Genomic DNA, 27,886 nt, shown 5'->3' with positions numbered 1-27,886 from the left:
TTTCACTTTTGGAATATTTTTAGTTCAAAGTCATGAACAAATGCAGGTCCTACAATTGAGGAGGCATCACATCCCTGACAGAGGACCACGTTTTTATTCAGGCTGTACCACTTGTCTGAGCACCACTTTCCAAACCTTTGCCAGGTCTGGGAGGTCTGGGGGTGGGGGGAGATTTCTAAGGACCAATAACTCATATGCACATCTCTTAAAGATAAAATACATCATTCCCAGGTTATCTTTTCCAAGGTTTCTGTGAACTAGTTAAAATATTACGACAGTCTTTATTAGAAAATCCCAAATGTTTTATCTTAAAAAAATCAGCAATTCAAGTGTTAAATAGCAGCAGGGAATGGCCAATTTTACTTCAGTATTTACACTGTGGTCAGATTCTACTCCTACCAGATGGCTTGAATTTTCTTCCGAGGAGCTCCAAACGTTGTTCCATCTTTATCGTCTGTCCTTTCTGATTGGTGTCTGGCCACCACAATAATCCTCAGGCCTTTGGAATATTTTCTTGAACTGACCTCCTAAATCGCAGGTCTGGGTTTGACACAGGAAAGAGAAGTTAGCACAGACACACCCTGCCCCAGCTCTCCACGGGAAAGGCCAAATTGGCCTTCAAGAGAGCTCAGCTTCTCATGCCTTCCTTGCCTCCTCCTTTTAAGTTTCTTCAGTGCTGCCCCTTGAACTCCCATCATTGGATAGTCCCAGTAAATGCTATCCCCCAAAAGATGAGTTGATCGGTTTGTTTGTTTCCTCCCCAGCATTCATTCCCCTCTGGCATCAGCCACAGGTTTTCTTCGGGAAGCCACGCTCCCCCAGTCTCAGCCCCTGTGGTCTGTACGGTTGTCCCACCTGTATCTACAGATGAGGCCAGTGACTCAGATCTGGCCAATTGACAGAAGAAACTGAGAAAGCTGCCTTGCAATCATTAGGAAGCGCCTCCTTGAGAAAGGAGCTGACATGGAAAACAACTGAACAGAAAGAAACCAGGTTCTTGTGACATATTGTGAGCCCTGGCTGTTAAAGCAAGAATTACTCTTGGGTTTTTGCTAAAGCCACTTTGGGTAGGTTCTTGCAATTGAACGAGTAACTGATTCATGAGCAGCTCTGACCCTCTACCTTGGGGTTTGTCCTCTAGGTAAATTAGGTCTTCTTTGGCGCCAATTGTGTTACTCACCACGAGCAGCTTCATGTTCCCTGCTGTGCAAAGGGCCCGGCTCCTGAAAGAGAAAAAAAGAGGCAGCCTTATCACTGGAAGAGAGCCCAGGTCCTGTTGCATAGTTGGGAAGGTATGTGCACCCCCCTCCCCCCAATTTTAAAACGGAGAGGTGACAGATTAAGGACAAGGCTCAACCATAGAAACATCAAACATGTTTTGTTGTGTTCTTTAGGGGCTGTGATTCCATTCATTCTTTTTTCCCCATTCGTGTCACAGAGCAGTTACACTATGCCAGGTAACAGATTAGGACCTGGGGCTGCAAGGCCATCGACATGGTCCCTGCCTCCACAGGATTTAGAGTTGAGCCTCTAGAACGCTAAATGGTGCTGATAGTATTAATCGCACAGATAGTAACTGACACAACAGTTCCTTCTGACAAAGTCATAACTTCCAGAACTAGTGGCATCTGAATAAGATGGGTGTACTGTTTATCTGTATCTTCCAGGACACCAGGGAAGCCAGCATGGGCTCTGGAATCAGGGTGCCAGGCATCTCGTACACCCTCCTGGTAAGAGTGAGATTAGTAAAATCTTAAGAGAGTGATATGGCAACATCTATTAACATTATTATGTGGCCGTCCTCTGGCTGAAATACTTGCCTAAAATAATTATAACAAAAATGTTTCATTATGTACTGTTTGTGATCTTAAAGACCATGAAAACAATCCAAATGTCCAAATATGTACAGACTGAAACAATGTCTGAGATATTAAAGGGGGGGAGTTATGATACATGTGTATACTATAACCCCTCTTTTGTAAAAAAATAAATAAAAATGTGAGATGCATGTAGTATGTTTGCAGCTGCCTAGGGGGAATATCAGGAAGAATATGCACTGAAGCATTAATGTAGAGGGGTGAGATTTCAGGGCACTTCTCATCTCGGTGGGATATACTTTCTTATGATTCAATTTATAGGAAAGATGGATGCAAAGTGCATGAGGACAACACCTTTGCTGTGTTCACCACAATAGCCCAGCACCTAGAGCAAGGCCAGGCCTGGAAAGTGTTGAATGAGTGAGTACGGTTTTTTAAATACAAAATAGAGAAATGTGTAAACATAGAAAGTGAAGTGCCCTCATGTGATTCTAGTTCCCTGATGTCCTTTGCACAGGGAGGCAAGTAGGGGTCACAGGGATCCCAAGGCGGCCTCCAGCCTCACCTCCACGTCTGTCCTTTCCAGTGTGAACGAGCTGGGGTTTGCTCTCCTCTCTGTGTCCTGCAGCTTAGTCAACTTTTCTATCAGGAACATTTTATCTTTGCCCTCCTGCCAAGAAGAAAAAGGAAAAGGAAAACATGGAGGATGAATGGTGATGTGGAGTTGAGAAGCAAATGAAGGGAAGGCTTCTTTGAAGGCAGGTAGGGTCCATTGGATGGATATTGCCGCCATGTTTTTTCTTGATGAAATAAAACATGTCATAGTAAAGCCAAGTGATCCCCCAAAGCCTTCCTGAATTAGGATATTCTCCTCTAAAGCAATTCCCCTAGCAGGCTTGAGTAGCAGCCTTCTCCAGCCTGGATGCTAGAACAGCTTACATGCCACTGTCAAAGGCCCAGGACAAATGGTTTATTCTCTCTCCCTTCCTGGCATTCCCTCTGCCCCAGAACCCTGCGTGGGCACCCAGCATTGCCTGGGTCTGCCCTGTCCTCCCACTGAGAATGTCAAAGCTTATAGCTCTGCATCTAAGGACATCAAATCTATTTCATTTGTCAAAGTTATCTGTGTCAATGGAATAGACCGGGTTAAATAATCACCTAGTTGGGAAGGGGAAGGAAGGAAGAGGGTATGCCTTCCCCAGGGGGGTGAGTTGCTTTCCTGTGAACCTGTTGCAGATAAGAGAGTGGTATGTTCCACCTGAGCTGAGGTGGGCTAGCAAGCACCATTGATGGTCTGTCTAGTCCAGGTGAATCCAGGTTCCATGCCCTCGTTTTTCCTTCAATTTTCACCCGTTAATTTTAGTTTCCACTAGTGGATCTCGCTTGTAACAATTATTACTGTGCTGTTTGTTTTATGATGATTTTCTGTTCCACTCATTCCTTCTACATTTATTAATTGGAAATCTTCTCTACGGAAGCACTGAATTTGGGAATGCAAGGTAATCAAGTCATTGGTGAGCAAAAGTCTTCTTTTATAGAGTTCCAGCTAATATATGCAGAAGACTTCTAGAATCAGAGTATCACTATTTTGTAATCCATAATGAAATAAATGGATCTTCTCTAGGCCATACTCATCAAAGGCTGCCAAGGCCATTAGAGATAAGGCTGATGAGCTTTACAATGGATGAGTCAGGCTAACAAAGCACTGATCGCTCTTAACATCACACACAAAAAAGACAATCACATTTTATACCTCAAATGCCATAAGATGCTCATAGCATCATCTATGAAGTATTCTGGCTAAAAAGTTGAGCTAGACTCTAATCAGATCTCTATATCTCACCACTAGTTTACAGGAAATAAAAAGTAAAAAGAGCCTGGCTGGCATGACTCAGTGGTTGAGCATGAACTTATGAGCCAGGAGGTCACGGTTCGATTCCTGGTCAGGGCACATGCCTGGGTTGCAGGCTCGATTCCCAGTGGGGGCTGTGCAGGAGACAGCCAATCAATGATTATCTCTCATCTTTGATGTTCCTCTCTCCCTCTCCCTTCCTCTCTGAAATCAATAAAAAAATATATTTAAAAAGTAAAAAGAAACATGCCAGCCCAGCTGGTGTGGCTCAGTGGTTGAGCATTGACCCGTGAACCAAGAGGTCACTGGTTTGATTCTTGGTCAGAGCACATGCCCAAGTTGTGGGCTTGATCCCCAGTAGGGGGAGTGCAGGAGACAGCCAATCGATGATGCTTCTCTCTTATTGATGTTTCTATCTCTCTATCCCTCTCCCTTTCCCTCTCTCTAAAAAATAAATAAAAACATTAAAAAAAAAAACCCACCCCAAAACATGCCAAACACCACAGGTTGAAAATATGATATATCCAGAATGTGGGAATTATTACAACACAGTGAACTGCTTTCTTCAACAATATATGGCAGGAGAAGAGACGAGTGAACAGTTATAGATTGAAAGACACATTAAAGACATACCAACCAAATGCAACATATGGCACTTTTTCAGAACCAGATTTAAACAACCCTAATGTAAAAAGACACTTAATGATACAATTGGGGAAATCTGACCATTGACTGGATATTGGATGATAGTAAGGAATTATTACGTTTTCTTTCAGGTGTGATGATTGGTATTGTGGTTCTGTTTCTTTAAAAGTCTGTATATCTTAGGCATATAGAAGTTTTTACAGACAAAATGGTATAAAGTCTAGGATTTTCTTTAAAATAACCCAGAGATTTGCAGTGAAGGGATAGTGGCTAAATGAAATAAGAACATACAATTGCTGCCCTGGCAGGTGTTTCCCAGTGGTTATAGCATCGGCTTGTGCACCGAAGGGTCGCGGGTTCAATTCCTGTCAAGGGCATGTACCTGTGTTGCAGGTTCTCTCCTCAGCCCCAGTCAGGGTGAGTGTGGGAGGCAGCCAGTCGATGTGCCTCTCTCACATAGATGTTTCTCTCCCCCCTCCCCCGCCCACTCCTTTCCTCCCTTCCATGCTCTATAAAAAACAACGGAAAAAATATCCTCATGTGAGGATTACCAACAACAACAAGAAAAAAGAAGACACAATTGCTGATGGTTGTCAGGGTGGGTTGTGGGCAGGTGGGGGCTCATTTTACTATTCTGTTTGGGAATATGTTTGAAAATTTCCATTATAAAATGTTAAAAAGGGGGAGAGGATAACAGATGGGCCCAGCAGAACTTACATTAATGATCTGTTCATGGAGCAGCCTGATCATAATCTTCCTTCCCTCTGTGATCTGCCAGTAAAGATAGGTGATGATTCTGGAAGAGGCGAGAAGAAAGAATGGCAGGCATTTTCAGGCTCTGAATTACAATTGGGTGCAAAGGAATGAAAACATTTACTTGAAAATAGATTTGTTCCTGAAAAGTTGTGTCTGGTTGAGTAATAGGGTGAGTACATTATAGCAATGGCTGTCCCCATTCTGCACACGGAATCACCTGAGAGGTGGTAAAAGGACTCACGCCATGGCCCATCCTCAGATCAATTCATTGAGCTTCTCTGACTGTGGGGCCAGACATCACTGTTTTAAAGATGTACATGATTCTAATGTGCAGCCAGCATTTATGAATCTGGACGGTGTTATTCAGACTTGAATGTGACACAAATTTTCTGGTCTTTGTTAAAATGCAGGTGCTGGTTCTGCAGGTCTAGGGTAGGGCCTGAGATTCCACATTTCATTTTTTTAAAATATGTTTTATTGATTTCAGAGAGGAAGGGAGAGGGAAAGAGATAGAAACATCAATGATGAGAGAGAAGCATTGATCGGCTGCCTCCTGCACGCCCCCTACTGAGGATCGAGCCCACAACCCAAGCATGTGCCCTTGACTGGAATCAAACCTGGGACCCTTCAGTCCGTAGGCCGGTGCTCTATCCATCGACCCAAACTGGCTAGGGCAGATTCCAGATTTCTAACAAGGTCCCCAGTGAATTAGGAGTTTGAAGGAGCAAGACACTCAGAGAATTTGCCATTTTTAAAAAATATATACTTTTATTGATTTCAGACAGGAAGGGAGAGGGAGAGAGAGAAACATCTATGATGAGAGAGAATCACTGATTGGCTGCCTCTTGCATGCCCCCTACTGGAGATCGAGTCTGCAACCCGGGCATGTGCCCTTGACTGGAATCAAATTCAGGACCCTTGAGCCCACAGGCCGACACTCTATCCACTGAGCCAAGCCGGCTAGGGCAGAACTTTCCATTTTAAAGAGGCCAATGGAAACCTAGTGTTGGGGAGGAAGGCCTGACAGAGAGCCGTGTGTGTGTGTGTGTGTGTGTGTGTGTGTGTGTGTGTGTGTCTCCACACAAGGACCTGCAATCTCAGATGCCATCAGGGCTGAGCTTCCAAGAGGGACAGTCATTACTCAGCCAACCAGGTGTTCATGCAGGAAACGGGCCCAGTCTTGTCAGATCTTCTTTTTTTTTTTTTTTTTTTTTTTTTACAAGAAGTCAGAAGTTGATCTTTTTCTATTTGAAAATGAAAATACACTATCCTATGTATCAATAATGCCCAACCCATTTTAATACATTATAGTCTCAGAAGGAATCACACATATAATAGTCTTAAGCATTCTCATATCCTTTTTTTTAAATTTTAGTTTCATGTTTTCTCTTATGAGGGGCAAAGCAGGTATTGCTTTCTTCATAAAACAGGCAAAAAACACCTCACCACACTCTAAGATAATATTAAACATTAAAGAAAAATCACCTCGCCTGCCGGTTTGGCCGGTGTGGCTCAGTGGTTGAGCATTGACCCTGAACCAGGAGATCAAGGTTCAATTCCTGGTCAGGGCACATGCCAGGTCCCCAGTAGTGGGCATGCAGGAGGCAGCCAACCAATGATTCCTTCTCATCATTGAAGTTTCTATTTCTCTCTTTCTCTCCCTTCTTCTCTCTATAATAAATAAAAACATATTTAAAAAAACCCCCAAAACTCAAGGGTAGTCTTGAGTTCAATTTCTGGTCAAGGGCATATACTTAAATTGCAGGTTCCATCCCTGGTCCCAGTAACATGTGGGAGGCAACCAATCAATGTTGCCTCACATTGATCCCTCTTTTTCTCTCTCCCTCCCTTCTTCCCTTCTGCTCTCTCTAAAAAAATCAATGGAAAAAATATCCTTGGGTGAGGATTAACAACAAACAAACTAACAAACTCAGGGGCCGAGTCAGGATCATCCAGAACACTGAGCTATTCTGTAGCCCTTTGTTTTTCCACCAGACATCCCTGTGGCTGTCCGCATGCTGTGTCAGTAAAGTGTTTGCCAAGGTGCCCCACTCACAATACGATAAGGGTGAGGATGAAAAAGAAGTGCACGCTGCCGATGAGATTCTGGTAGATCCAGACCACCCACAGGTAGCTGGGGCTTTTACTCAGGGTGTCGATCCAGCTGTAAATGGAGTGAATGAAGAAGGGCAGTCCTCTAAACGGGCCACAATCAGCGGACGGTTTCAATCTGGTAAAACAAGGGACAGAAAAACGCCTCTAGTGCGAGACTCTGGTCTCGTTTGCACTACACGCAGGCTGCACTTTCTAGGCTCTGGAATCAGCAGTTCTTGCCGGTTCCACCCACACCTCCCTTCCAGAGGAAACCTTCTCCCAGCCCCAGCTGGTGTATTTCATACTCATGACCCACATCCTGAGGACGAGTGCTCAGACAGGAGAATCATCTCCAGTGGTCGGCAAACTCCTTAGTCCACAGAGCCAAATATCAACAGGACAACGACTGAAATTTCTTTTGAGAGCCAAATTTTTTAAACTTAAACTATATAGGTAGGTACATTGTTATTAACTTAATTAGGGTACTCCTAAGGCTTAGGAAGAGCCACACTCAAGGGGCCAAAGAGCCGCAGGTGGCTCGCGAGCCGCAGTCTGGCGACCACGGATCTGAGCCAACGGTAGTCAATTCACGGCAGCCTCTGTGGTACCCCGGCTCAAAGAAATGAACTGGGGCAGCCAGATTCTCTTTCTTGGGGACTTGAACTCAGGAATATGAAGAGAGGACCCTGTAATCTATGGAACCTGAAGGTGTGGCAATGATGGCCACGGGCACTCAGTTGTTATGAACAAGCAGAAACTAGAGGGCAACAAGGGACTGGTTAGGAAGAAACACCAAAAAGAGTAACAAGGACATTGTGAAGCAGAGTAGCCTGCTCTGAAGCCACTTGAATTGCCAATGGTTCCAGTTCCACATGTATCCTAAAAACCAACCCTCCCTCCCTCCCTCCCTCCCTCCCTCCCTCCCTCCCTCCCTCCCTCCCTCCCTCCATTCATTCATTCATTCATTCTAGTTTTACTGCACTTGTACCAGGCACTGTGCTAGATACTTAGCCCTGGAGAACCCATAGTAAACAAAACAGACATGGTGCCTGCCCTCGCAGATGTCTGTTCTAGTGGGAAAGATGGACAACCAATGAGCAAACAACTAACAAAGATTCAAACAAACGCATTTCTGACTGTGAACTATGGAATGAAGAAAAGAAATTGGCCTGGGAGAAAGCAGGGGTGGAACTGACAATAGACAAGGATGGTCCTGACGGTCAGAGTTTGGAGATGACTTTGGAGCCAAGAAGCAGAGGATGGAAAGAAGGTCTCTAAGCAAAGGGGGTGGGGAGAGCTCTTCAAATAGAGAGCCCTACTCCACGTGGGGAGGAGCTCTCAGAGTCTCAGGAATGGAGCAAGAGCTGTGGGGCCAAAGGAGGAAGGAGCCGATGGGGGTGAGGTTGGAGAAGTAGGAGACAGCCTGATCAGACAGTGGCCTTTCAGTTTATTTAGATGCAGTTCTGTTGTCCAGGTGGAAGAACTGGCCTTTCTCTATTTTGTGGTAAGTGAGGAAGCTGAGCCAGTCATGAGGAAGGGCCCCGAGCTCAGACTTATTCCCTCCCTTGGATGTAGTGTCTGTTGGTTAGCCAGGGAGCCTGGGGTTGAACTCTGCATTGAGCATGTCTCTTTACTCTGATGGTTTGACATCTGGGGCTCTACTGATCCTGGAGAGACTGCCATTCCCTGGGCTATCCTACAGACTCAGTCTTTCATGTGCAAACCAACCAATCCAGAGCCAGCATTCCACCCTCTATCAAGCTCTCACACCTTGGGTCACTATTCTCTCTCCTGCCCCAATCAACCCAGGGGCAGATATCTGGCAACTCTAGACAACCCCAATACCCCAGAGCCCGCTGAAATGATTCAAACTAGCCAGTCCTTACCCTGCCTCACCATTCCTTCCCATGGAAGCCACAATAAAGGCTCTTGCCCACCTTTCCCCATTGCTCCTTCTGCCTCCTGAGCTACGCTGGTGCCTGCCCATGTGCCCCCTCCGTCCTTTGTGGTGGGGTGTGCCCCCTTTTTGGGGATCTGTGGGTATAACAAATTATCTTTTCAGTGGCAGTCAGTTCCTGATCTGTCGGCCTCACCAAATCTGAATAATAATAAAACCTACATTTTAAAACACCCACCCAACCCCAGCTCTCAAACCTCATCCAAAGGCCGCCATCTCCTACCTCCAGATGGTGATGGCGAGGGTGCACAGGACCCCAGTGAAGGACGGGAAAAAGAGCAAGAAGATGAAGAAAGTCATCATCTGTGAGGCCCGCCAGGCTTTGCTCGGAGGCTGGAAATTCATCATCAGGCTGATCTGAAGAGAGAGGAGTGGCCGCCTACCATCTGTGAGCAGGCCAGGGGGACCCCAGCCAGCCACTGGCTTCCCGATAACCTTCTCAGCCCGCCTCCACACCCTCCCACTCCTGATTCCAACCACCACGGGGTCACATGTGACTGAGCCACGCTGATTGGTTCCGACTTCAGACTGACTCACATTTTTGACGTAAAACATGATGAAAAGAGTAATCATTTGGATAAAGGGCAGCAGAGGGCAGAAGAAGGTTCCAATCCTGTGAGGGAGAGAGGGTGAGTGTCAGAGATCTGGGGAGACATGCAGTGGGGGCACAGAGGGGTGTGGAGGGAACGGAAAGGGGGTGTTATGGGCTGTATCATGTCCCTCAAAAACTCAAATATTCAAGTTCTAACCCCAGTATTTCAGAATGTGACTGTATTTGGAGATAGGGCCTTAAAATGGGTGGGCCCTAATCCAATCCTCTGAAAGAAGAGGTTAGAACACAGACACACAGAGGGAAGACCATGTGAAGACACAGGGAAAAGATGGTCTTCTACAAGCCAAGGAAAGAGGCCTCAGCAAAAACCAACCCCGTGGACACCGGACACCGTGATCTTGGACTTCCAGCCTCCAGAACTATGAGGAAATCAATGTGTGTTGTTTAAGCCCGCTGGTCTGGGTTTCTTTGTTATGACAGGCTAATAGACTAATGCAGAGGGAGACTGCTTCCATCCCTACACCCCTGGCAAGTTCCTCCCACCGTACCCAGTATCCACAGCTGCTCCCTTCCCAGCTCTGGAAAAGAGATTTTGCCGAGAACCCCACCCACACAGACACGAAACTACCAGATGTCCTGAGCAAGCACTAACCGAGGCGCCCCAAATGTGAAACATGCCACCCTCCTCCCTCCGTGGTACCCAGAAGGTCTGAGAGCCTGCAGGGACTGACATTAAACTACATCGAGTTACAAGTGAGAAGGCACTCCCTCTTCCACAATCCTCCGTGCTCCGGAGTCCAAAAGAAGATCTCAGTTTGGTGCCAGAATCTCTTTAACTCACAACATATGCCAACCTCCCATTTTGTTGAAAAAAGGAGGCGGTTTCTGACTGGCCCTTAGCAGACAGCAGCATTTAGCTAGAATGTCATGACTGCTTGTGATGAGATTAATTTTATTTTCCAAGTTACTCGCAATGTCTGTCAAATGACACTGGTTTTTCATTTTCTAATTATAAAATGAACACTCCTTTAAAAATGTATTTAAGCTTGCCCGGCCAGGGGTTGAGGGTCGACCTATGAACTTGGAGGTCATGGTATGATTCCCTGTTTGGACACATGTCTAGGTTGCAGTCTCAATCCCCAGTAGAGGGCATGCAGGAAGCAGCCGATCAGTGATTCTCTCTCATCATTGATGTCTCAAGCTCTCTCTCCCTCTCCCTCCCTCTCTGAAATCAATAAAAATATTTTTTAAAAATGTATTTAAGCTTTAAAAATAATATTAAGTAAAAAAGAGTGCAGGTGATATGTGGATAACAATAATAGGCAGGCTGGTGTACAAAAGACTGAAGTTTGGGAAACACTTTCCTCACCTTACCTCTACCATCAACCCTAACATCACTCAATTTCTGTCATTATATTATCCTCTTTTAAAGCTCATCATCAAAGGCAATAGTCTCCTAAAACCCACGGAGGCTAAATCTATAATTGCCACTGAGAAAAGAAAAGATGTGTGTATTTTCAATTGTGCTTATTTATGAGTTATTAGCAAAAACCTTAAAGGCCCAACAGTGATGGCGAACCTTTTGAGCTCGGCGTGTCAGCATTTTGAAAAACCCTAACTTAACTCTGGTGCTGTGTCACATATAGAAATTTTTTGATATCTGCAACCATAGTAAAACAAAGACTTATATTTTTGATATTTATTTTATATATTTAAATGCCATTTAACAAAGAAAAATCAACCAAAAAAATGAGTTCGCGTGTCATAGGTTCGCCATCACTGGCCTAGAAGTAATAATGGCCATCTCTGATTGTAACTTTCTCCCACTTATAAAACATTTCTGAGTCAGGTACTCACTATGCTTCTCATTTAATCCCCACCTAAACCTGTGAAATAGGTAGACAGACAGGAGCAGAGTAGGATGGGTGCTGAAGGTCACCAGGTGCAAAGCTTGGGGTCCCTAGCAACGGAAATTGTAGGATGGAATCTTGCCTCCAGGGAGACTTTTCCTCCCCTTTCATATTACTAGTCGTGAGGGTTAGATCCCCTGACCTTTCATATTGCTGGTCATGTGGCAGACCCCTTGGAGGAGGAACTAGGTGCTGGAGAATTCAAGCCCTTGCACCCGCGATCCCTGAAGCATTAAGCCCTAGAGATAACATCTAGGCCTCAGTTGTTTCAGCCCCAGGCCCAGAAAAGCAGCAAAGCCAGGCATTGCTCACTAGGGCCAGCTGCATTGAATAATGACTTCCTGCACGGGCACTGGCCAATCAGTGGAGACCACAACCCTGGAAAGCTGATGAATATTCTATTGAGATCCTCTCCTGGGACCTTCCCTTAAAAGCCCCTAGGACAGGGGGCCCAGCCCTCTCTGGAACAAGGCTCTCTCTGGAACACGGCTCTCTCTGGAACACGTGAGAGCCTTTCCACATTTATATCCCTGCTTTCTTTCTTTTAAGTTCCAAGAGCCCTTCTTTTGCCTCTGTAAATTGTTTCCTGAGCCCACAGAGGGCCTGTTGGCTCACTCCTTCCACAGCTCACATCTCTCTCTGTGACGAACTATGTGAGTCTTGGCTCTGAATTCCTTCTTATCCAGAACTCAAATACCGTACCAAGGTTGCTGAACCAAACTCCAATCTCAGGTAATATTCTGAACGTTATCACTTCCATTGACAGATTAGAAAGCTGTTTAGAGAGCGTTTAATTAACTTGCCCAAAGACATCCCGTTGGTTGATATAATGTGGGTGAAAGGCTTTCATAAGCTGCCCAGTTGTCAGGGCATAACCTGCAATGTGCAAATACATCACCTAAACCACATAAAGAAAAAGTCCTCACTACCTCTAAAAAGAAATTCATTGACATTAGTGAGTTATTTGAAGATGGCTAAATCACCCAGGGCAACTTTAAAGAGTCGGAAAATAAATCACTTTATAGTTGGATGGCATATTGAAGATTGCAATGTAGTTTCCATACATCATCTGACTCAATCCTGAACACAATTCAAAGGCAGCTATGATTATGTGAATTTTATTTTTACTCTAGTTAACCCAGACCCGAGAATATTTTTCCATTGACTTTTTTTTAGAGAGAGTGGAAGGGAGGTCGAGACACGGAGAGAGAAACATCGATGTGAGGGAGACACATAGATTGGTTGCCCTCTGCATGTGCCCCGACCAGGACTGGGAATTGAGCCTGTAACTGAGGTACATGCCCTTGACCAGAATCAAATCTGGGACCCTTCAGATAGGGCTGACGCTCTATCCACTGGGCAAAACTGGCTAGAGCTATTACGTGCATTTTACAGATGAGGAGACAGGCTCAGAGAAGCTCAGCGACCTCAGTGAGGAGCAGAGCCAGCCCAGAATCCAAGTTTCTTTGTTATGGCAGCCTAATAAACTAATACAGGGGGAACCTGCTTCTAATTCCAAATCCCCTACCTTCAAATTAGCAATGCCCCAACGGATGGAATCTGGGATACACCATACAGAATTCTGGCCTTAATAACATCATGTTAAGATAAATAAAAATAGTCACTGGCTATTGGTTTGAGTTTCTAGGTGAGCTTGTTAAATATATTTTTTAAATATTTTATTGATTTTTTACAGAGAGGAAGGGAGAGGGATAGAGAGCCAGAAACATCAATCAGCTGCCTCCTGCACACCCCCTATTGGGGATGTGCCCGCAACCAAGGTACTTGCCCCTGACTGGAATCGAACCTGGGACCCTTCAGTCCACAGGCCAACACTCTATCCACTGAGCCAAACCGGTTAGGGCGCTTGTTAAATATTTGATGCAATTAGCTGGCTAGTCTCAAAAGACTAGCACCGGCACACATGCACATACATAGCTGCTAAGACAGGCCACAAACCCTCAAGGCTACAGAGGCCCCATCCGGTGTTACTACATCAGTGAGTGTAGCAGACCAGGTATAAGAAATAAACAGCCCTCCTGCCTTCATTTTCCCACTTCTATTGAAACATCCATCAATGCAAAGTAAAATTTTCTACCATAAGAAAACCAATACCGGAAGGGCAACAAGAAATGGCAAATCTATGTTGGGAAGATAATAACGAGGGGGGAACTATGGCAAATTGGAGGGGCTCAGCCCAGCTCCAAGACCCAGCCAATTGTTACCAATTGTGGGTCGTGACCACTTTGGCGGTCGAACGACCCTTTCACAGGGGTCGCCTAAGACCATCCTGCATATCAGATATTTACATTATGATTCATAACAGTAGCAATATTACAGTTATGAAGTAGCAACAAAAATAATTTTATGGTTGGGTCACAACATGAGGAACTGTATTTAAAGGGCCAGAAGGTTGAAAACCACTGCCATAATGGGAGACGGATACATCTTTCCTTTTTTTGGAAGAAGTCAAAAATTTTAAATTTTATATGAAACCTCCTGATTTTTAAATATTGATGGCTATTTCCAATTTTTAGAAAAAGCACAGTGTGAGATAAGCAAAACACACCTATAGGCTAGATACGGCCTGGGGCCTCCAGGTCGGAATTCCCGTTCTATTTTAATTCTTGCCTGAAGTCTTCATAAAGGGAAAAGGATATATGTTCATGGTTCTCACACTGGCTAGACTTGGTATCCCCGTGCAGCTTTAGAATCAACAGATTCTGTGACTCGCCACCAAGCTCTGAGTCCACAGCAGGCACGAACCACTGGGCACATGGAAGATTCTCAAAACTCACCACACCAGCGTTTGTGCGTAGATCAGTTCTAGGACGTTCCTGGCAATGTCAAACTCCTGTAAGCCAAGGCTTGTGATAAACTGCATCCCAATGATTCTGCGAGAACATACCGAGTTTAGCACCCAAATCCATCAACTCCCTCCTTCAAAAGATTCCCCACAATCAACAAAGGAGACCCTCACCAGTTTGGAATACATTCCTAAGTCCCCTTACAAATTTTTGAAAAGTTCCAAGTACAAGCATGTTTTTGAAGAAATAATGGAAGGAACTGAGGGAAGATGGAATTGACACAAGACATTCAAATGGGTGTGGGGGAGGGAGGTATAGCTAATGTAGTTTAAAAAATTATAGAGAACATTTGTTACCTTATTATTTAAATTATCCTCTCTATTATCTTGTTTATACAACTGTTTGCTTGTTAAGCCTTTTTTTATGACCAAATAAATTCAGTCCCTCCCAACCCAAATAAATTGAAATTTTTCCATTTTTGATTAATGTTGTCGAATTAATGGTCTTTCCCTGCTCCCAAATCCATAAGGAAGGAACTAAGGTTTGCATTTATGCTTAGGAAACTCGAGACCACTTTTATTTCTTCATATAGAAGAGTTGCCAGTAAGAATTGCTGTCAAAATAAACCCCCCAAACTTCTCACCTTTATGTCCATACCCCAGACAGAGGCTGTAATAAAAGTTAGTTTGGGAAGACTGAGTGTGAAATTTTGTTATTCAACCTACCCACTGAGGAGAGAATTGGCATTATATCATGCCACCTTATTACTGCGGCAGCTTGTAGAAATATGGAAATGTCTCTAAGGAATGAGATAGTCATGATATTCTTTAAAAATAAATAAATACATAAATAAATAATAAGGACTACATGTGGGCTAATGATGACACTGCCTTGATTCTGTACATCTTGGTTCTAAAATAAAAATTAGTACCTTAACTAAATCCAATTAAATGAATCATGAGATAAATCTATATGTACTGGCATGGAAAGGTGCCAAAGCATTGTGATCAGATTAACAAAAGCAACCTCCACACTGATTTTTCAGTGTGACCCTATTTTTGTACATCTCTCTATATAAAAGCCTAATATGCAAAGTGTCCCCTTGGGAGTTTGACCAACCGAGAGTTTGATCACTCGCTATGATGTGCACTTACCATCAGGGGGTGGCGTGGAATGAAGGAAGGCCCCAGCTAGCAGTCGGCAGCCGCTAGGGACCCTACCCGTGCACGAATTTCATGCACTGGGCCTCTAATACACATATAAAGCAGTACATGCATAGAATAATCTGGAAGAATATACACTAGAATATTAAAATGATCTGTGGGGAATAAGATCTCAAATGGCTCTCTGTTTTTGTGTTTTATTCTAGAACATTTTTTTTTTTTAAAGAGAAAGTTGGAAAGGGCCAACTGAACCAAAAGGACTTTGACAACAGGACTCTCAGGCCAAGGTGAAAGTTCAGTTAATTCAGAAGAAAACAATATCCCAAAGGACAACAGGGAGATTTAGAACAATGCAGTCTTAGAGAACGTGAAGGGCCCACACTTCCTGCTCAGACGAGGCAATGGCTCCAGTTACAACCCTATGTACTAATCACCCAAGGCAGACAAATACTTACCTCCTCAGGAATTCCCCCAGGAAGGAATCAGCTAGAGAGAACACAAAATCCATCAGAAGGAGCCGGTAGATTTCCTGGCCAATCAGCGTTTCCCAACACTGGAAGGCAAACAAGAGTCAGGCTGTGGGAAGGGGCTGTTGCCTCCGCTCAGTTTCTATCTGTCCCTGGCACCCTGTACTCATGAGGGCATGGCTGGTGGCCCAGTCTGATGGAGTTCTGAGTTCCCAGAAAAGCAGACCCACTCTTGGTAGAAATGCATCATTAGACTGAGTTTGTTTTCAGGGTATTTATTCCTTGTCTGTGATGCTTCTTCCTTCATTAAGGCTTGCCTTCCACATGCATCCAAACTTTCCCTTCTTACTGTCTCTCCTTTAAACACTTGTCATTCCTGTCCCCTATGCCTTCTGGGTCCCATTTCTCCGCCAGGGATAATCAGCTTCTTCAGGAGAGCAGGAGGGATCAATGGCTATTGATGCCTCCACTCCTTTTGCTCATTAACCTTATGAAAAATCACTTAACATCTGCTGGATTAAGAAAGTAGCCTAGAGGTGTAGGTAGCCAGCTAGCACAAACTGGAAGGTTGAATTAGTCAGTTTATGAAACTGGCAGTCAGTTACCTCTGCAGGAAGTTCGTACAATGAGCTGATGGACGGAGTAAGAGTTTTTAGATTTGACTGAATGAGGCGAGGGAAGTTTTGGATGGGTGGGTGAATGGATGAATGAATGGATAAATGAATGGACAGACAGAAGAAGCTCTTTGCTCTAATATCATGAGCAGAAACTCTTGAGGAATTTGAGGAACTCACTTCCTCTCTGGTGGTCAAAGACTAAGAAACCAAAGTGAAGGCAGAACAGCATGGAAAGCTCACCTCTTCACCAGCCAGGGCCACATTGTGGAGCCAATAGTAACAGAGAATTCCAATGATCGATATTTTCAAAAAGATGTTTCTGAATAACAGGAGAGAAAACAACTCTCATTACTGTCTATGACCGTCATTAGTACTGTTCGCCAATATTTCCTTTTGGGCACAAAGTAGGATAGAAATTCTTGCCCCATTGTGGTTGAATGGGGCTACATAGCTAGTTCTGGCAAATGAGTTGTGAGCAAAGGTGATATGTGTTACTTTATGTCACTTCTAGGCTGGAGCATTTCAAAGCCAGGGAGACCCTCCCCCCTACCCACCCCAGGAACTTACTGTCTTCCCTCTGGAATGGTCATTAGCAATATTTGAGATGATTGTTGCTCTCTCAGCCTGGATCCCTGAATGACTGACATGAGCGGAAAAACCCTGCCAATCCACAAGGGGTATGTAGCATGAACAAGAAATAAACCTTTGTTTTTTTTAAGCCACTGAGATTTGGGTCACAGGAGATGTTTGTTATCACGGCATAACCTAATTTATTCTGATTGATACACCCTCTTTTGGTGCATCTCAAAATCTGATTTCACTTTTCATTATAATAGTAATCTATTCATTGGGTGCTACCATAGACAGTACACTGTGTTAAGCACTTTATTAAAGCATCCCTCTTAATCTGTACAACTCTATCATCAAGTAGATAGTATTTTATGCCTATCTTACCAATGAGGGAACTGAAGCTCAGAGAGATAAAATAACTTGCCCAAGGTCACACAGCTTATTAGGGGCATGAAAAAGATTCAACCTGAGGACCATCTGATTTCACAGCCTCAGTTCTTAAACCCAGGTATTTAAGTCAACAACTGCTGGTTTTAAGATTGGTGGGCTAGGAATCATGTGTCACTAGACCAGTAGTTCTCCAAGTGTGGGCCCCAGACCATCACCACCACCACCACCACCACCATCATCATCATCATCATCATCATCTGTAAACTTGTTAGAAGGACAAATGTTTAGGGTTTATCCCAGATGTATGGAATCAGAAACTCTGGGAGCGGGGCCTAGCACTCCCTGCAGGTAATTCTGCTGCACAATGAAGGTTGAGAACCATTGTGCTAGATCCATTGTGAAGGAAGGGAACTGGATCTGTCTTTTTAAATGCCAGATCCCCAACCTCTTGCCCATTGCCAAGCCCTACTATGACCTGCAATATCTTCTAGATTAATGCCTTAGTATACTGTGATATTGTGAGTTATAAGAAATACTTATTTGATCTTTGGCCCTGTTTCTGGCACAGAGTTTCTAAAAACCCTTCCTTGGAATTTTTTAAGCGAGAAGAGCGATAAAAAGTGTCTTTTGTTTGGTAAGGAGGGGCTTTTGGTAATACCTAGAACAGTGATGGCGAACCTATGACACGCGTGTCAGAGGTGACACGCGAACTCATTTTTGGGGTTGATTTTTCTTTGTTAAATGGGATTTAAATATATAAAATAAATATCAAAAATATAAATCTTTATTTTACTATGGTTGCAAATATCAAAAAATTTCTATATGTGACACGGCACCAGAGTTAAGTTAGGGTTTTTCAAAATGCTGGCACGCCGCGCTCAAAAGGTTCGCCATCACTGGCCTAGAAGGTTGGAACTTTCAGTCTCACCTCCCTGACCTCTGGGGAGGGAAGAGGGGCTAGAAGTTGAATCAATGGCTAATGACCAATGAACTAATCAATTATGCCTATGTAGTGAAGCGCCATAAAACCCAAAGGACGGGGTTTGGGGAGCTTCTGAATTGGTGAACATGTGGAGTTGCTGGGAGAATGATGTGCCTGGGGCGGGCATGGACGTTCCCAACCTTCCCCCATCCCTTGCCCTGTGCATTTCTTCCACTTGGCTGTTCATGAGTTAATAAACCAGTGATCTAGGAAGTAAATGTTTCTCTGAGTTCTGTGAGCTGCTCTAGCAGAGTAATCTAATCTGATGCAGGGGGTGGGGTGGGAACCTCCAATCCATAGCTGATAAATCAGAACGACAGGTTACAACCTAGATTTGCAATTGGCATCTTGTAAGACTGTGTCCTTAGCCTGTGTAATATCCAGGTAGATAGTTCAGAATTGAGTTGAATTGTTGGACACCCAGCTGGTGTCAGAGAACCGCTTGGTGGTGTGGGGGAAAACCTTCATATATTGGAATTGGTGTCGGAACTTTATAAATACTGCAGTGTAGCTCCACATTAAACATGAAAACACACTCTTCTAAACAAAGAAAAGTTTATCTTAGATAGAAAGATTGTGTATTTCTGAGCTTTCCCATTTTCTCTTCATGTAGAAGAGATGTTCAATGTTTTGTGAAACAATACAAATGGCTAATGTATATTAAGAGACAATTCACCTCTCTAGTGATCAGAAAATGAAAATGAAATTGTTACAGTTAAGCTCCTCTTGTACTGGGGAAATGGAACCAACTATGGTTAAGGGTAGTCTGGGAAACGGGGCAAGTTGATATTATTAGCTAGGGTACGGGGCAAGTTTATATTAGTAGCTGGAGCAACGGGGCAAAGTTGATTAATAATACCTTGGTAATTGGGCAGTATTGATTAATGTAACCCTGATAACTTTGTGTCTGTATCCCAGGTAACTTTGTGTGTGTTTAGCCAACCATTTTGTAGTTTCTGTGTATAAAAGGCTGGCCTAGAACCAGGTTCGACGCTGTCGTAGGAGAGAATGCCTACGGCAGTCACTGGCCAGTTTCAAGAAATCCTCGCTTGCTGCTTAAGACTTAATTGGAGTCGGTTGTCGTACTCTCGCGAATGTTGGTCCACAACAAAATAGCAAAGGCATTGGATCAAAGTGGCATTCTGAGTATATATGTCTACTTACAACCTCTTCTTTTTATATTGTAAGAAGAGAAATTATTTTAGAGTCAGTCTTGGGATGGTCAACTCTCTAAGTACTTCCATGTTCTAACATATCTTTATTTTGCCTTGCTATTTACATGTGGGTTTGAATGGGCCAAAGATTCTGTATTCTAACTAACCTCTTCTGGATCCTACAGGTGTTGCTCTGAGATTTTCTGATATCTAGTGTGGTCAAATACTCACCCAGCTGCTCTTTCTAAAACATTAAATAAATACCAGTGAGCAAAGAAGCCAGTGAAACTTATTATTAACGTATACACTAAAGAAACAGATTACTTAATGCCACTGAATTGTACACCTAAAAATTATTAAAATGGCAAATTTTATGCTATATACAACAATAAAAAGTCCCAAATATTCCTAACCCAGGAGAGGAGGCATCCAGTGGGGTGAGGTGGATAGAAGTGAGGGCTTGCTAAGATTTTTCTTCAGGAAAATAATACTTATATAGATTAACACTAAATGCTGACCTAAAAAAGGTGTCAACAAGTTTTTCTGAGAAGACCCAGATGGTACATATTTTTGGCTTTATGGCCATGCAGTCTGTTGCAGCGACTCAATTCTGCCATTGTAGCAGGAAAGCAGTGGAAGATAATATGTCAACAAGTGGACATGGTTGTGTTCCAATAAAACTTTACTTATAAAAAAGGAGGCTGGCCTGCAGGCTGTATTTGCCAACTTCTGATCTAAAGCGCGCGCGCGCGCGCGTGTGTGTGTGTGTGTGTGTGTGTGTGTGTGTGTGTGTGTGTGTGAATATCCTTGTTATAAATTGAGGGTAACAAAAATGTGTCAGTTCTGTAGGAAGTTACACATGGATGTAAGTATAGATTTGCTATCTGCGGAAGGAGCATTCCAGGAAGAAGTAATGTCCGGGACAAAGGTCCAGATGTGGGTATATAGTTTGGCATGACTGTAAATACTTAGTTTTCCACGGGGATGGGGGCACACTGAGGAAGGGGGGAGTGTAGTAAATGACTTGGAGAGCTGGCCAGGAGCTTGACCTCAGAGGCCATAAGACAAGGGCTCTGGAATTGATCAGTAAAGAAACTCAATCTGCACTGTGCAGCCCTGTCGTCATAAACACCATCATAGCATAGAACTGTTCAGGGACCTAGCTAAGAAGTAGCAATAAGAACACAATTTGAGTAGTTTTATGCCTTATTTGCCAAAACCCTGGGGTCAACTCTAGCACATACAGTGCTTTTGTGGGAATAAAAATAAGGCATCACCATGCCCAGCCAATAAATTGCCAAAAGCCCTCCCTCCACCTTCATTTGGGCGGTTGAATTATCAGAATGTGCCGCTCCCTCCCAGCTGACACAGTGGGTACCAGGGCTCACAGTCTGGCTCGTGGACACACTGAATGATTTCAGTCCCAGACAACGCCTTAGCCAGGAACCTGTGTGCTGGGTGCAGCCTGCCTGTCTGTCCATCCTACACCTGAGACCGATGTTAACCCTTAGGCTGGTAGCAACTGGGAAAGACAAGTCATTATTTTGAGCAAAAGGCAGGTGTAACTAAAAGCCTGTATTTTCTCGGGGCTCTTTGGATTTTATGGTTATTTACCCACACCATACAAACACACTATACTCTTGAATTTTTTTCCTGGAAAACTCGAGCATCACCCTTTCTAGCTGCCACTCTACTTCCCTCGGTGAAAACGGGGGCTGGTGTTGGGAGTGACAGACACACCTACCGGATCAGGAGGACATAAACTTCCTGCCGCGGAACCTCAAAGTGCTCCACCAGCCCGAACATGGAGTAGAAGCGAGGCACCGCCAGGTTGATGCAGGACACCACGAAAGGCAGTAACAGCACTGCCCCGGGGTTCTGGTGGCTCTTCAGGAACTGCGGGGGTGGAGGGGGAGAATCAGATGCCAGCTGTGCACTGGACCCCTCCCTGCCTCGCTCAGAAGATCCCTCACCATGGAAAACCCCGGCAGTAGTTCCTCTGGGGTCAGCTATTAAGTTACTGGTTAGTGAGCACTTCCCTGTGGCAAGCATTCACTACCCCCATGATTGCAGCCCAGCCGGTTAAGTCTGACTTAACTGAGACGCAGAGGAGTGGAGATGCTTGCCCAGTGTCACCCTGCTAGGAAGGGACAGATTGGAACCTGGGTCTATCTGACTCAGGAGCCTGACCTCAAAAAGTCATCCTGCAAGCCAGGTATGTGCCTTTGACCAGGAATAGAACCTGGGACCCTTTAGTGCTGGGGCCAACCCTCTAACCACTTAGCAACATCAGCCAGGGCTCAGAAGTCTTCTTCATACCTACAGCTGCCCCGTCACAGCTTCCACCCCAGGCAATACCAGGCCCCTGGGCCCTGTGACTCAACTTCCCCTCTTTCAGAGCACACCTTAATATAGTGAGTGGCAAACCTGGGTTGCGTAATCCCACATCCATGTTCTTGTTGGCCTCTCCTTCAGTTATTCATCCATTTGTGGAGCATCTACTATGTACTAGGTATTAGGCCAGGTTTCTGGCTACAGTCTTTTTTGAAACAGATGCATAAACAGGTGTTTTTAATGCTGCGTGTGACAAGTGTACAGGGCAAGCCTGCAGATTATGAAGCACCCAACTCAGCCTAGTGAGGGCGGTGGTGGTGCGAGAAGAGGAAGTGGCACCTATGCTGAGGTCCAGAGGAGGAAAAGGAGTTTATAAGATGAAGAGAAGTGAGGGGGCATGCAGAAAGGACTGCAGGTTTCTCACCTAGAGATGAGGGAAAACATGGTGTATTCAGGGAACTATGGACACACCATTTAGTGTTGCTGGTGTGGGATATGGGTGGTTATGGAGTATTGAGGCTAGAGATATGGGCAGCGGTCAGATCATAAAAGATCTAGCAACCATGCTACAGAGGATAGATTTTATATCGAGGGTAAAGGGAAATCATTTAAAAAAGTGACCAACTTGCACCACAGTTCTAGAGCTCAGCAAACTGGCTACATCTAGGAAAAAGCTGAAACCTACAGAAAAACAGTAGTTTACCCAGGCCACAGAGCTAATTGATCTCAGAGTTCATATCATTTAAAAACAAAACAAAACAAACCTACATTCCTTCATCAGCCGCAGTACCAGGCACTGGGCAGACTCTCCACATAACTTTTCTCTAGTCCTGACCACACACCTACAAAGCCAGGTATGACCATTCCTACTTTACAGGTGAGGAGTCTGGGGCTCAGAAGGATTAAGTCACTTGCCAGAGTCCATCAGATCACAATACTTGGTGAGTGTCTACACTGTGCCAGGGGTTTTGGGAAGCAGCAGGGATATAATAATAAAGGAAGAAACCAGCCAAAGTTCCCATCTCTCCACTAGCCCAGAGCATCTCACGCTAAGTCATGCACACACATCACCTGGGGACGTTGCTAAGATGTGATTCTGAGCCCATGGGCTACAGGAGGGACCTGAGATCCTGCATTTTTACACTGGTTTCCAACTGATGCCAATGGACCCAGTGTGAGTAGCAGGGTCTACTTCCCTCTCCCCTCCAGCATCCCACCCTTCACCTGGTTCTCTGTGCTCTGCACCTTGCTGCTTCTGGCGCTCTGGTTACCTCTAAGTTGTTCTCAGCCAGGTAGTAAACCGCTACACAGCAGGCAATGGCCACTCCGGTAGAGACAACCCAGGCCGCCAGGTGGACAGACAAGCGGGTCAGCTGCTGATTGAGCGTTAATTTGACGTTCTCCTGAAGGATTTCTGACAGGTTCTCCTATAAACACAAGGAAGTCACATTGGCCTGCAGGGTGAATACTCTTCACTCCCAGAGACACAAATTCCCCCCAGATCCACAGGAGAGAGACAGGGAAAGTTCATGGTGAACAGGGATTATGGGAGACCCCATGGGAAAAATCTCAAATGGGCAAGAACTTCCATTACTGCATCAAATGCCGTTTTTAATCGTAGAGGAACAGATAGGACCAGCAGATTGGGACTGTGCTCCTAGGAAAGTACACTGAGGTCATGAAACCCTTGAAGAATAACAAGTTAACATCTGCAATCCTCTTGACACAGCCCCTTTGTTTATGCATTCTGCTTGCTCTATCTTTTTAATAAGTTTTTTTTTTTTAATAGACCAGGGTTTTTCCAGCATTTGGGGCCAGGTAGTTCTGTGTGTGGCAGCTGTCCTGTGCATATCAGGATGTTTACCTGCATCTACACTAGATGCCAATAGCGCCCCCACCCCTCCCAAATTGCATAACAACCAGAAAAGTGTCCAGACATTGCCATCTATTCCCTGAAGGGCAAAACTTCCCTGGGTTGAAAACCGCTGGATAACATTTGAAACGTGGCGCTATGAGGTCAAGAAGTATTTACACTTAACATTTTGTAAGTTGCCCTCCAGTAAGCTTGTACCAATTCCAAAGCCACCGTGTCCTGTGAAAACGTCCAGCTCCCTACACCATCACAAAGCACCGGGCACTGTGAATATTTTTTTTCTGGGTTTTTGGGGGTGTTTCTTTTTTTGCTAATATCATTGGCAATAAAAAAATAATTCCTTATTACTTTAAGAAAAGTTACAGACATACTGAAGGAGAGGAGACTGGCCGGGGAAGGTGTCAGAAGCAAGCTTGCCTTACCCTTATCTCAGTGCTTAGATTCTTCTGTTTCAGCTTCACAGCTTTTTCGTGGGTGATGGTGAAGTCCCAGCAAAAAATAAGTTTAGCGATCCCTCTGGAGTAAATGTGGGGGTTAATGAAGTTGTTCCGGAAATACCTGGCCATGCTAGGGAAAGCAGAAACCAGCATACCAAGGGTTATTAGGACAAGCACTGGGTGGAGGGGGACTGCATGGATTAAAACAAAAGAAAGTCCTATCTTTAACAGAGAACAATAATATGGAAGAGTTAGTTCCAAGTTCTTCTGGAACAGCGTGATCACAAACAACGGTTAGATGCTCTGGCTTTGGGATCTGACAGGCCGGACTTACAACCCTACACTGCCAGCTGGGGGATCTTAGTCATTTTAACTGCTCTAAGCCTCAGTTTCCATATCTGTAGAATGGGGATAATAATAGTACTCACCTCACAGAATTATTATGAGAAGTGTGTTAGTTTCCCATTGTTGCTGTAACAAATTGTCCCAAACTTAGTGGCTTCAAACAACACAAATTTATGCTCTTATTGGAGATCAGAAAATGGATCTAAAATCCAGGTGTCAGCAGGGCTGTATTCCCTTTGGAGGTGCGAGTGGAGAATCCGTATCCGTGCCTTTTCCAGCTTCTAGAGCAGTGGTTCTCAACCTTTCTAATGCCGGGACCCTTTAATACAGTTCCTCATGTTGTGGTGACCCCCAATTTCATTGTTACAAATTGAACATAATTAAAGCATAGTGATTAATCACAAAAACAATATGTAATAAAATATATGTGTTTTCCGATGGTCTTAGGTGACCCCTGTGAAAGGGTCGTTTGACCCCCAAAGGGGTCACGATCCATAGGTTGAGAACCGCTGTCCTAGAGGCTGCCTGCATTCCTTGGCTTATAGAGTAACATCTGACACTCTCTCTCTAACCTTGACCCTCCTGCCACCCCCTTCTAAGGACCCTGTGATTACACTGTCCCCATATGTATAATCCAGGGAGATCTTCCCATTTTAATATCCTTAATCACATCTGCCAAGTCCCTCTTGTCAGGTAAGGTAACATGCTCACAGGTTCTGGGGATTCGAAGGTGGACATCTTTGGGACGTGAGGGGCACTGTTCAGCCGACCACAAGAATCTATGTAGTGCTGAGAGCAATAAGCACTCAATAAAGGCAGCTCTTATTATTGTGGGGATGTTGAAAGGATCCAGTGAAATCAGGCTTAGGATACATAAATGCTCAGTGATGTGGACACTCCCTTTCCAAAATGTGCCACCACTGAGTATTTTCGTAGTTTGATAGGACAAAAAAATAAATAAATAAATAAAAATCTCATTTTATTTTGAATTAATTTGCTGGCAATGAGGTTGTTATGGGCTGAATTGTATGCCCCCAAATTTCATATGTTGGGGTTCTAACACCCAGTACCTCAGATATGGACGATATTTGGAGGTGGGACCTTTACGGATGTAATTATGTTAAAATGAGGTCATTAAGGCTGGGCCTGAATCCTTATAAGAAGAGAAAATTAGGGCTCAGACATGGCCAGAGGGAAGACCATGTGAGGACAGAGAGAGAAAACAGTCTACAGGCCAACGATCGAGGCCTCAGAAAATACCAACCCTGCCAACACCTAGATCCTGGCCTTCCAGCCTCCAGAACTTGAGAAAATAGATTCCTGTTGCTTAAGCCACCAAACCTGCAAACCAATACAGGGGTTGAACATGTGTACTTCCTCTTTGATACTTACCATTTGACAACTGTCCATCCATATCCTTCTGTCCATGTAACTACTTGAGCTATTGCATCCTTATGTCCAGACTGACCAATTTCTTTTATTTATTTATTTTTCTTTTTTTTTTAATTTCTTTATTGATTAAGGTATTACATATGTGTCCTTATCACCCCATTACCCTACCACTCCCCCCCCGACTCATGCCCTCACCCCCCTGTTGTCTGTGTCTATGCATGCATACAAGTCCTTTGGTTGATCTATTCCCCTTACCTCCACCCTCCCCTACCTTCCCTCTGAGGTTTGACAGTCTGATCGATGCTTCACACGGAAACCTCTAAACCTCTCCCTTCTCTCTGAACTTATATTTTATGCTACAGAACAAGGAATGATCAGACAGATTACAGAGAAACTTTTTCCTGGGTAACTTTTGAGTCTCTTGAATTTTGCCCAAATCTAAAAAGAGCTTAGAATCAGGGAATGCAGATACTTCATACCTGAATAGCAAACTGAAGAAGCAGATGATCAGACAGGCTGCGACTGTGAAGATGTAGGCCAGCTGCATGTTGTAAGATGCCCCACCGCTCCGATGCCGGATCGTAGAATTGGTGTAAAAGCCATAGTACATCACTGTGTCAGTAAAATAACCCTGGGAGGGACAATAAGCCCTAGGTCAGGTGGGTCTCTTGAGAAAACCATGAATGACTGACTATTGACCTCTTTTGTCTTCTAGAAGCACGGACCAGTCCATTTCGATGTTTTTTTTTGCAAGGAAAAGGAACCTCCAAGGCCACTGAGAAGCTAGACATTTTATCACTAAGCTTTTAGTTGGAAAGGACTCCCAGACCCGCATAGCTTTACAATACAAGGACCCAGCTGTTCCCACCAGGACCCAGAGAGCAAGCAGAGCATGACTAAAGGCAGGCTGCACCTTGAAGTTCAGAGTGAAATGTCCTGATGTCTATAATCTACTGTGAAATGCCTCCTAAAATAGTAAGACAAATATGGCAAAATGTTAACAAATTTAAATTGACATAGTGTGTATGTGGATGTTTATTATTCTACTCTTTGTTTTTTGTATGTTTGAAATTTTTCATAATAAAAGGTTTCATATATACAAAAACACAAAATACACATAGTAATGAGAAAAAAAGTACACAATAATTCCATTTAAATGCATCTATCCTGAGAAAAATTTTTAAATCAAATTTGCCTTTAAAATAAAAAGACAAATAGAAGGACCTTATTTTGAACATTCCACGGCAAGAGTCAGCAAACGTCTTCTGTAAAGAGCTAGAGCAGCCGTGGGCAAACTACGGCCCGTGGGCCGGATCCGGCCTGTTTGAAATGAATTAAATTAAAAAAAAAAAAAAAAGACCGTACCCTTTTATGTAATGATGTTTACTTTGAATTTATATTAGTTCACACAAACACTCCATCCATGCTTTTGTTCCGGCCCTCCGGTCCAGTTTAAGAACCCATTGTGGCCCTCGAGTCAAAACGTTTGCCCACCCCTGAGCTAGAGTCTAGCTCTCTACTGTCTAGACTAGAGTCTAGCTGATAGACAGTAAATGTCGGACCACTATGACAGCACGGCAATATCTCTGCCGACAGCCGAAAAGCAGTGCAGATGTGTAAACAAAGGAGTGTGGCCATGTTCCGAAAGAACTTTGTTTATGGACACAGAAATATGCATTTCATATAGTTTTCATGCTTCTCAAAATTGCTATTCTTCTTTGGATTTTTGTTCAAGCATTGAAAAAAAGGAGGAGCCAATCTTAGTTTGTAG

The 27,886-nt window shown here is 44.1% G+C and overlaps 1 protein-coding gene and 1 long non-coding RNA gene across 12 annotated transcripts in view; one reads left to right on the top strand and one right to left on the bottom strand.

Annotated features, from left to right (window-relative positions):
* Positions 1 to 75: 75 nt before the first annotated feature.
* The window catches only part of TMC5 (transmembrane channel like 5), a 68,997-nt gene continuing 41,186 nt past the window's right edge, over positions 76 to 27,886 (bottom strand). For all 11 annotated transcript variants that reach the window (XM_059693313.1, XM_059693310.1, XM_059693318.1 and 8 more), the window contains 14 exons: positions 26,595 to 26,746; positions 24,364 to 24,508; positions 23,340 to 23,495; positions 21,479 to 21,630; positions 16,879 to 16,957; positions 16,010 to 16,107; positions 14,383 to 14,478; positions 9,659 to 9,734; positions 9,345 to 9,478; positions 7,127 to 7,300; positions 5,032 to 5,110; positions 2,383 to 2,487; positions 1,181 to 1,223; positions 76 to 540 (listed from right to left, as the gene is read on the bottom strand). In XM_059693313.1, coding sequence (XP_059549296.1) covers positions 494 to 540; positions 1,181 to 1,223; positions 2,383 to 2,487; positions 5,032 to 5,110; positions 7,127 to 7,300; positions 9,345 to 9,478; positions 9,659 to 9,734; positions 14,383 to 14,478; positions 16,010 to 16,107; positions 16,879 to 16,957; positions 21,479 to 21,630; positions 23,340 to 23,495; positions 24,364 to 24,508; positions 26,595 to 26,746 — 1,536 coding nt within the window. In that variant the 3' untranslated portion in view covers positions 76 to 493. The remainder of the gene's footprint in view (positions 541 to 1,180; positions 1,224 to 2,382; positions 2,488 to 5,031; positions 5,111 to 7,126; positions 7,301 to 9,344; positions 9,479 to 9,658; positions 9,735 to 14,382; positions 14,479 to 16,009; positions 16,108 to 16,878; positions 16,958 to 21,478; positions 21,631 to 23,339; positions 23,496 to 24,363; positions 24,509 to 26,594; positions 26,747 to 27,886) is intronic.
* LOC132233135 (uncharacterized) lies at positions 535 to 27,172 on the top strand. The gene is made up of 3 exons (XR_009452565.1): positions 535 to 1,292; positions 1,668 to 2,237; positions 26,831 to 27,172. It is a non-coding gene; the product is annotated as an uncharacterized LOC132233135 (long non-coding RNA).

This window comes from Myotis daubentonii, chromosome 4 (genome assembly GCF_963259705.1).
Source record: "Myotis daubentonii chromosome 4, mMyoDau2.1, whole genome shotgun sequence".
Classification (NCBI taxonomy): domain Eukaryota; kingdom Metazoa; phylum Chordata; class Mammalia; order Chiroptera; family Vespertilionidae; genus Myotis; species Myotis daubentonii.
This window is presented reverse-complemented; position numbering and strand designations above follow the sequence as displayed.